At 42.1% G+C, this 10117-nt stretch overlaps 1 protein-coding gene across 1 annotated transcript in view; it reads right to left on the bottom strand.

Annotated features, from left to right (window-relative positions):
- Positions 1–1367: 1367 nt before the first annotated feature.
- Positions 1368–10117, bottom strand: part of CCDC53 (coiled-coil domain containing 53) — a gene marked incomplete at its 5' end in the record, with an annotated part of 15266 nt that continues 6516 nt past the window's right edge. Inside the window, 3 exons of the mRNA XM_009073763.1 lie at positions 1368–1452; positions 5264–5328; positions 9424–9531. Of these exons, the coding sequence (XP_009072011.1) occupies positions 1368–1452; positions 5264–5328; positions 9424–9531 (258 nt within the window). The remainder of the gene's footprint in view (positions 1453–5263; positions 5329–9423; positions 9532–10117) is intronic.

Genomic DNA, 10117 nt, shown 5'->3' with positions numbered 1-10117 from the left:
AACTACTGAATAATTTTGTTTAAGTGTTCAAAGATAATTGTCCCATCACTGAAATACCATTAGGCATTCTCTAATGCATAGATGCTTCCCTAGGGATTCAGGCATCACTCTGGTTTACAGGCTATGAGAGCACAAGTATCTCTGCTAGGCTCAAATGGGCTCAAGTGCTTAAGTCAGAGAAGAAAAACCAGTTAACCTACTGAAGTGGCACAAATAACTATGAGAGAAGGTATTGACTCGGTCATAAAGGCTTACAAGTCCTTAAGAGCTTCAATTTTAGTCTTTTTTTTTGGTCTCAGGAAGAATGTGAAACACCAGAAAGGTCATGACTGTGTGGCACAAAACATTCTGGTACAGTCACAACCACCCGGGGAATTCAAATTCACTGGAAGAATTCCATGTGGAACAAATTCTATTAAAGAAGACTCTTTAGTGAAATGTCATTTTGACTCTAGAAGCAGATGAAGTAATTTGGAGGGAATTCTTTGGGGCCAGGCAGGCTCCAAGTGTGTTTCCTTACATCGCTCCCTGACGCATTCCTCAGGAGGTGGCAAGGTACTTTTCTCATTATCCAAACCAAATTTTGGCTTCTTTGCCAAACTGATCAGCAAAGGCACCAACTTGGAGGTGATTTCTCATCCTTTGTGAACTGTTCAGCCACAGCTTCTTTTGAGCAAGCCCAACAGCAATCACAAAGTGCTTTCGACTGACCCATGCAGCAGAGAACCAGTGGCAATTAATTCCATTCATAATCTGCCAGGCCCTCGCTTTTTTCACAGTGTCATTTTCAACCCAATCTTGCAATGTTTGTAGCTTTCTACAGCATTGCAACCTGAATTCCATAATCAACTCCTCTACAGAGTAGGAGTTTCTTTAACAACTTCATGCCGACTCTAACGTGGCATCCAATGGAGTATATGCTTTGAAAATAGATCCAAATTGGGTTTTTAATGGATTTTTCATGTGTACTTTAGTTCCTCTCAAAACAGAATACCACTGATCTGCAACCACCATAAGACAGTTGACTTACATGTGATTCTTGTTGCTTCACTGCAGTTTTAGAGACCTGAAGGTTTAGAGGTGTGGAATTCTTAAGAGTTTTACAAAGCAATTTCAGGAGAATCAGAAACAAACCTGAAATGATTCAGCATAAAAAATTGGAAGGATCTCATGATTCATTCCTATGGTGGAAAGGTGCAGGGTTGAAACACACTGCCTGGTCAAACCTTCTGGGAGAGGACACGGAGGATTTTAGTTCTTGACAATGCTGTCAGAGAAATCATGTCACTCATACAAACCCATTGTCTGCTACAGGTCCCAACACATTAGCACTGGACAGAGGCTTCCAAAGGCTGAAATCAGTCTCTTCAGTCACTAAATGAAGATTCACTATCAGAACTGTCTTCTGCTTTGCCATCATCTCCCCAGGCAGGCACGGGGGCATCTGGGGTCCTGCAGGCAACAGAAACAGCCCACGCTGCAAACCCAGCTGAGAACAAAAGCAACTTAGCATGTAACACAGCTATCCTGTCACTGCAATCCCATGCACTCTATTTCCACAACATTTAACACATTAACTGTTTATGGTTCACAAACTCACACGTTGGTGGTATTGCTTCACTTCCAACTCAAAGGTAAACACTAGAAGCTATAACTCACTGGGCATCAAAACTGCAGACACCAGTCTGAACACACCTTTGAGGTTATGGGAAACAAGGACAGATCACCAAGAAGTGGCAAACACTTGTAGAAAGAGTTGAAAGCAGGCAATAATGACTAATTCCATTTTTTTTCAATCTTCAGAGGTTCTAGGGCTGAAAGGAACATTCTGTACACCATTAAGCAGTGTAAATAGTACATGAAAAAAATAAGACAGGAAATGAACCATGTTGTATCCAACTAAAACTGCAGGGATAATTTAGAGGAGCAAAAAAAGAATTACTCAGAGTGGAATTTGGCTAGAACATTGGGTTAAATTTGACATGCAAGAGCAGCCATGGGATTTTTATTGACTACGAATGATCAGACCTCTAGTTTTAAAGAGAACATTTAAGATGGATCTCAACGTTGTGACAAAACATTTGCTTGCTTGGGGAGTCTACTGGAAATGAAGGGGAGAGAAGGAAGGCCATCTAAGGACTAAGTAGCACTGACTGACTGAAGGTGCTAGCGTTCCCTGGAGTCTCCCTCCTAAGAGTTTGACATAGGAGCAAGACTGATCCTGGTAAACTCTGAAAACAAGGCACAAAATATACACATTAGACTCGGGGAAGGTGCTACTCAGAGCAACTGCCTTCCTGTAGTAACATCTCTTGGATAAAATATTACACTTTTACCTAAGCTGACAAGTGTATAATTCATCCTGTTCTTATTTCTTTTGGAGGTACAGAATTTCTTCTCCAACTTTAGTTGTTTATTAGTAGTATTATTGTTCTCTGTTGGGAATCCCCTAAGGTAACTTTAAAGTCTTTCTGAGCATTTTGGGTGCAAAGAAGCAAAGGGTGTTAAAAAACCACAAAAGAGCCTCTCCCTCCCCCCTGCACACCTCTCAGACCAGCTCAGGGAGCCTTTGCTTTCTCATGCAACTACCACTTCGCAATATTATTCCTTGCTGCCAGGGTAACGACAAAACAGAAGAGCTGTGCAAAGACATGTGATCTGGAGAGACCAGTGCAAAAACTCTCAGCTAGTAAGAGGAGGAAGATGGCAACGAATTCCTTTAGTTCGTGAGAGCAGGACTAACTCTCCTGGAATTGAAGACAGGCAAGAGAGGAAGGATAAGAAACAAAACTGAAAAAACAGTGAAATTGGGAGCTTGATAGAATAGGCAGTTACCAAACTCTATACAAGGTTGAGAAATAAACAGTAAGAGAAGTGGAACGGTCAAAAGAAGAGCAGAAACAACTCCATGCTATTAGAAATAGCATCTCTGCAGCCCAGAGCTCCTCAGACTCAGTCCCTGGCTGAGAGAACCTGCAGTAAGTGACCAAGCACAAAGCAATATGTGCATTTTCCTGCTTTTCCTTGGGACTGAGTGAGCAGGCCCAAGGAACCCAAAACCCGAAGAGATGTGGTGTGAACAGCAAGATGCATATAAAACCAGAAGTTTATAATATAGAGTCAAGAAAGCAAGAAAGGTAAAAGAAAGATCACCGCTGAGGCCTTCAGATATTACACATCATGCACCTTGCCAAATAGTTAGCTTTCTTCAACCAGTTTTCAAAACATCTTGAAGAAAATCTGACTGTTGCACAGCATCTTTGAAGATGGACTTTGAGATCCAACCCCAAACATGTTCCATATGCCTCAATGCAAGGCAATAATATTTCTGCCTGAACCCAAACCAGACAACCCCAAAACAGATTTTGAAATCTTAACCTATTTTCTTTTTTTATCTACTGTAAAAATCCATCCAAACATGAAGAAACAGCAGCATTTACAGAAAAGTATGGACTTGAAATGTAGAGTAAAAAATACAACACATTTAACACACACATAGAAAAATTCGGTTTGACAACCGTGTCTCAGACTTGTATAGGTTCTTACTTGTGTTCTGATTTCTCATTCAATTAGTAAAAAATCAGCTGAGTTTATTTACACACCAGGAAGTAGCTGGGAGAAAGAGACTCAATACATGATATATTTCCTTTACAAAATGAAAAAAGACTTCACTGGAAAGGACAAGTGGACTTTCTAACACCCTGACAGTTTCTGAAGAGGATGCAAAAGTGTTTCAAACAATTTAGTGGCTAAAACGTAAGAATGAAAGTTAATACATTCATCAGCTTAAGCAATTCTGTGCAATAATACAGTAAAACTAAAATAAATGTCAAAAGTAAAATAAGCCTAAAATTAATGTTTGCGGCCAGACAAGTAGCTATGAAAATGAGGATCTATTCTTAGTCATCTTCACATCAGGTTAACTCAATCAACAGTTGAAATTTCAAACTGCTGACTTCAATTTACGTTGTCACAGCTGAAGTCAAGTTGTACCCTCCATCTGCAGAGGGAATCTGCAAACAGCTGTGCTGTCCCTCATGTATCTGGCAAAATAAAACTGAGTTTGTTCTTATTGCTCTATAGTAATGACATTTTGTTACCGAAGTGTGGGAAGAAAATGCCTGGGAAAAAATTCCTACTCTAAACAGTGCAGTGAAAACGGTTCCTGACATGGGATTTGCTAAACACACACTGTCATAGAATCATAGAATCAACCAGGTTGGAAAAGACCTCCAAGATCATCAAGTCCAACCCTACCCTGGTTACGAGACCATGGCACTAAGTGCCACATCCAGTCTCATCCTGAAAACCTCCAGAGATGGTGAATCCACCACCTCCCAGGGCAGCCCATTCCAGTGCCTGATCACTCTCTCCAGAAAAAACCTCTTCCTAAAATCCAACCTAAACCTCCCTTGGCCGAGCTTGAGTCTGTGCCCTCTTGTCCTACTGCTGGTTGCCTGGGAGAAGAGACCAACCCCCACCTATGTCCAACCTCCTGTCAGGGAGTTGTAGAGGGTGAGAAGGTCTCCCCTGAGCCTCCTCTTCTCCAGGCTAAACAACCCCAGCTCCCTCAGCCTCTTGTTATGGGACTTGTGCTCAAGTTCCTTCACCAGCCTTGTTGCTCTTCTCTGCACCTGCTCCAGCACCTCAATATCCCTCCTGAACTGAGGGGCCCAGAACTGTGCACAGGATTCAAGGTGTGGCCTCACCAGCACCGAGTACAGAGACAGAATAACCTCCCTGGTCCTGCTGACCACACTGCTCCTGATCCAGGCCAGGATGCCGTTGGCCTTCTTGGCCACCCGAGCACACTGCTGGCTCATGTTCAGCTTCCTGTCTCTCCAAACTCCCAGGTCCCTTTCTGCCTGGCTGCTCTCCAGCCACTCTGTCCCCAGCCTGGAGCGCTGCATGGGATAGGTATGGCCAAAGTGCAGGACCAGCACTTGGCCTTGTTAAATCTCATGATCAAATCCAACCTTGTCACTGTTAGGTTCTTTTCCTTGAATCCCACCAACTCTGGGAAGTGCTTCTATCTCCTCTCAAGCCTGAATGGTGAAGTCTTGCAATGCTGCTCCTTTGGTACTGGTGGCCCATTCAGACCTATAAAATGCTAACAAAACCTTTCATGGAAGACTTCAAAACCTGCCTCAGGGCTGATAATTTAGATTGTCACCACAAACAAGCTTTTCTAAGCACACTTTTTGCCAAGCTTTTTAAACACATGGTTGCACTCCAGCCCTACTGAGGGATACAAGTTACTTACTCGAGAAGATCTGGATTTAGCCCTTCAGAAATCATTTTGTTTCGTATTGCCATTACAGGAACACCCTGTGTAGCAGAAGAAGAATAATATGAAACTCCTGGACACAAACAAGTGAACAAAATGACACAGATTCTTTCAAGCCACACTTTCACACAAAGTTCTGCATGTCACTTGTCAAACAAGAGCATGGAATGAATGATAACCTCAGCTGCCATCAGGATGAACCTAGAAGGAAGAAATGATTGAGATTCAAGGCCCTTTTAATCCATCTTAGATTTATGGTAAAACATCTAGAGAAAGCTGCAGGGAGAGAATCAAGACTGGACAAACATATTTGCAATTCACTCAGACAAAAGCAGGAAGCTGAAGTTATCTGTATGGATAAGAATGTGAAAAGGCACAGAGGAGCACAAAGACAGCAGAGAACAGTCATGCTAGGGAGATAAAGAAGACTTGGACATGTTGAAGGTATACCCAGAGAGAAAAATCTAAGCCTACAAAGCATGCAGAAAAAGGCAAACAGGACGTGAGAACAGAAGCACAGTTTAAAAGTGACTTCTCTGAACACAAGTGCTTGTGCAGTCAGGCTTGAAGCTTCTCTGACTTGTGTACAGATTTCAGCCAACTGCGTACGTGTTAAAAAATTCCTTCCTTGCACTGCAAGTCCTTCCACAGCTTCTGCACTTTATTTCATTCAGCAACACCCAAACATCCCCTCATCTTGGACCATATCCCCAAGGCCCATGGCATCTTAGGAGACACATTCCAACAAACTGTTCCTATGTTTCCACCAGAGTTGCACAAAGGCAACTTGTTGCTTTGCCATCTCCTGTTGGAAACCGTCAGCAATACCATCTGGATCACTTCATGCCAAGATAGGATATGGGGAAGAAAAAAATCCAAAGGGACAAAACTGGTGGTCTAGGAAAGTCAGGAGAGGCCTCACAATCTAAATGAAAAGTAGTGGAGGAGTCTTCCTGCATAGCACAAGTATCTGCTGTGCAAAAGTAAGTAAAATAGTGATAAAATAAAGGGCAGCCACAACTGAGGTTTCATAGAAACATGTGGCACTACTGACAGTCCCAGTAGTTAACCTGGCAAAGGGAGTACTAGGTTAGCTAGTCACTGTGTTTTCCTCGTGCAGTTAGTTTCACAGTAGCAATGTAAATCAGGACTTGTGCATTAACATTCTGGAGCAGCACAAAAACAGGCACAGTTCTAGCAATCTCTCAAGCATAGTGGCAAAACCAGCACTCAAGTAGTTGCAAGGTAAAGAACCTGTCAGTGCTTCCCACGGGGGAAAGCATTTGAGTATCCATGACAGTCTAAAAGTTCACCTATTCTAGTCTAGATTTGGGCCCCAGGGACTGTGTGCCTACACACCATCTTGCACTAGTGCTTTTTCCCTTGCTTGACTGCTCTTAGGGTGCTTTTTCCCATCTCAGAAGTTACTGATGCATCAACTCAAACCAAGTAAGAACGAGGCTGATTCAGATCAGGCAAAACAGAGTTTGTATTTGCTTTCAATCAAAGGGAACTTGGTATACAAATTGCTAAGAATGCATTGATTTTATGTTCATACTTGGAGTAGTGTTTTATTTTAACAGTGTATGCATCAAAATCTGCAAGAAAAAACCCTCTCAGTAGTCTCGTGGATCATAGATTCACAAAACTAATCTCAAGTTTATCAAAATACTCTTTAAAAGGCCCTAAATACCCTAAAAAAGGTCCAAAACTACCTTAAAAAGTCCCCATAACAGTGGAGATTTTTCCTGAAGGAAAGCAATTAAGATTGTCCCCGGGCATTACAATTACTTTATCTTTCATACTTTCCCAAGTTTTTAAATAGATTCTAGTACCCTAAGTCTTACTAAAATAAACCAGATGACCATTTTACATCTGAAGGAACCACACTGAGCATACAAGTCCCCTGAAATGGCACAGGAGTACTGTTCTAGCATAGAAGCCAATACTAAATTTACACAGCAGTCCAGTTAAGGCTTGAAATAATCCAAGTCACTATATATCCAACACAGGGTACCCCCACCCTGGCCCTGCAGCTCAGGAACTGTGCAGGTCCCGGAGAATCATACAATTTCAGGGGTTAGAATGGAGCTTAAAGATCATCCAGCCTCAAGCCCCTGCCCTGGGCAGGGACACCTCCCACCAGACCAGGTTGCTCAAGGCTTTATCCAACCTGGCTTTGAACACTGCCAGGGTTGGGGCAGCCACAGCCTCCCTGGGCAACCTGTGCCAGTGTCTCACCACCCTCACAGGGAAAACTTCTGCCTAAGATCCAACCGAAATTCTCTCCCCTTCAACTCGGCCACATTGCCCCTTGTCCTATCTCTGCAGCTCCTAACACAGAGTCCCTCTGCAGCTTCCCTGGAGCCCCTTCAGATCCTGGAAGGTGCTCTGGGTCTCCATTCAATCTTCTCTTCCCCATGCTGAACAGCCCCAACTCCCTCAGCCTGTCCTCACAGGGGAGATGCTCCAGTCCTCTTAGCAACTCTGTGGCCTCCTCTGGACTTGCTCCAACAGTTCCATGTCCTTACATAGAGGACACCAGAACGGCATCATTTTAGTAAGATTTGTTTGAATGTTACTACATATTTTAAAAGGCAAGAATTTCGTATGCTCAACTGCACTCCGTGCAAAGGACCTCATTACTATGTTACAGATCTACCTTTAGTGCAGAATGGTGCTAACCCACATACTACAAATACTGTGAGCAATAAAGAAATGAGCACCGCAAACAAATCTTCAGCTACAAACTTCATTTGGGCAAATAAATGACACTAACTGAAATACTTGACCGGACGAGAAGACAAGTTTGGCAAACACAAAAACACACATTAATTTGTAGTATGTTAGTTTGACTTTCCTACCACACTGTTTACAACTGGCAGAGGAATCACCAGGACTGCCAGTACAAAGGATAAATGTGGAAAGTGAGATCTCACTCCTCCCTCTAGCAGTCACCCCAAAAAAAAATACCTCAAAGTAATTAGCCCATCCAGCACTTTCACATCCACTCTGAAGTCTGGCACTAAATCAACACACCAACATAGTGTTCTCCACTCTGTTACTATCCCACTGCTCTGTCTTCCAAATGGTTTGTAATAAGCTACCCATAAAGTGCCAATTTGTGATTCAAGTGAAAAATAAGTTCTGGACCATTATCCAAAGGCCCAAGCAAACCAACTGGAATAATTTCTCTGAGGAGTGAGTGAAATGGTGAGTTTAGCCTGAACATAAGCAACGTTTCACTAATGCTCTGACACAGTCACACTTTCCAGGAGTAGAATATAGATTTTAGATAAAAATTACCACTGACAGATTGAAAATAAAGACTGGCTATTTTCTTTGCAATCTCATTTTGAATTTTGTTGATGTGAGAAAAAGAACATTTAAAATGTCCCAAATAGTCTCCCATTCACAGAATCACAGCACAGTTAGGTTGGAAGGGACCACAAAAGGTCACTTGGGCCAACCTCCCTGCTCAGGCAGGGCCATTCCAGAGCACGTGGCTCAGGGCTGTGCCCAGATGGTTCTGGAATGTCAAAAATTCACCTTTTCATTCCTTCATTAGCTTTCACACATGTAAATATTGAGATTACATTAATTTATTTTCTATTTATCCACAGATAAAGAGGAAAACAAAACCTGCATCATGAATAGCAGGGAACTGAAGTGGAACCAAATGGTGAAACAATCTTGGTGTTTTGGTCCCTTCAGAAGTATCAGGTACTCCTGTTCTGCACTATACTAGCAAAGCTGTATGTTGTACCCTACAGCAAACCCAGGCTGTAACCATGTGTGTATGGAGGGAATGGCTCCAACTCTGCCAGAATAACTACACTTGCAGTGGCAACTTCCATGACTTCAGCTATTAGTACTTTGCATTTACACATCTCACACCTTCAGTTCATAAGTAGATCAGCAGGATTGTGCAGAAAGACCTTGCCTCAAGCTGTCTGAAGAAGATATTGCATTAACTCATTTATTAGAGAAGACGTGCTGGAAATATTGTGACGTTATCTCAGTGTGAAGATTACTGTTGCAGTATTTTCAGACATTTAATGTTCATGTGCAGCTGTGTGTGATGCTCCACATGAAAACAAGGGAGTGGTCAAAGAATGCCTCAAGGATTGACTTACCACTTGGACCATTTTGAGGTATCTGGCATATCTTGGGTCCTTGGCCACAGTTGTGACATTTTCTGTTACCACCTCTGTTTTCTGTAACCCTTCTTCTTGGGTGTTGTTCTGTGGTGTAGGAAGAAAACCCTTTAATGTTAGGTGCACAGATCATACACATGGAGAGATTTCAACCCATACAATTTGATATTGAAGGGTAAAGTGCAACTGTTCTTCATCAAGATTATTCTGATCCACATTGATAGTATTAGTTTCCAAATGCAGGAACTCACAAAATTCAGCTCTTCCATTATTCAGTGCCACAAGTGTGAATTTCTGCTTTTAGTCACACTTTTAACTTCTTGAACCTCATGTGAGAAAGCCAAAAAGCTTATAACAGCCCTGTTGTGTCTAATGAATACAACAGAACTAGATGTAAATGCTAATTTTATTAACAAAAATGTTAAGGATTATATTTATAAATCTCCTCCAGTAATCCAATGCATTTTTTTACTCAAAATAGTTATTAGATTCCCTGAAAATTTTATTTGATTCAGCTTACAGAATTTTGTTACCTGTTTTCTTTTACCTGACCTAGTGAGGAGGTGTCCCTGCCCATGGCAGTGAGGGTTGGGACTAGATGATCTGTAAGGTCCATTCTGACCCTTAAATTCTGATTCTATGATTCTTTAAGTGAATGCTGATCTTATCAGGT

The sequence above is a fragment of the Acanthisitta chloris genome, unplaced genomic scaffold (genome assembly GCF_000695815.1).
Source record: "Acanthisitta chloris isolate BGI_N310 unplaced genomic scaffold, ASM69581v1 scaffold41004, whole genome shotgun sequence".
In the NCBI taxonomy this organism is placed as follows: domain Eukaryota; kingdom Metazoa; phylum Chordata; class Aves; order Passeriformes; family Acanthisittidae; genus Acanthisitta; species Acanthisitta chloris.
This window is presented reverse-complemented; position numbering and strand designations above follow the sequence as displayed.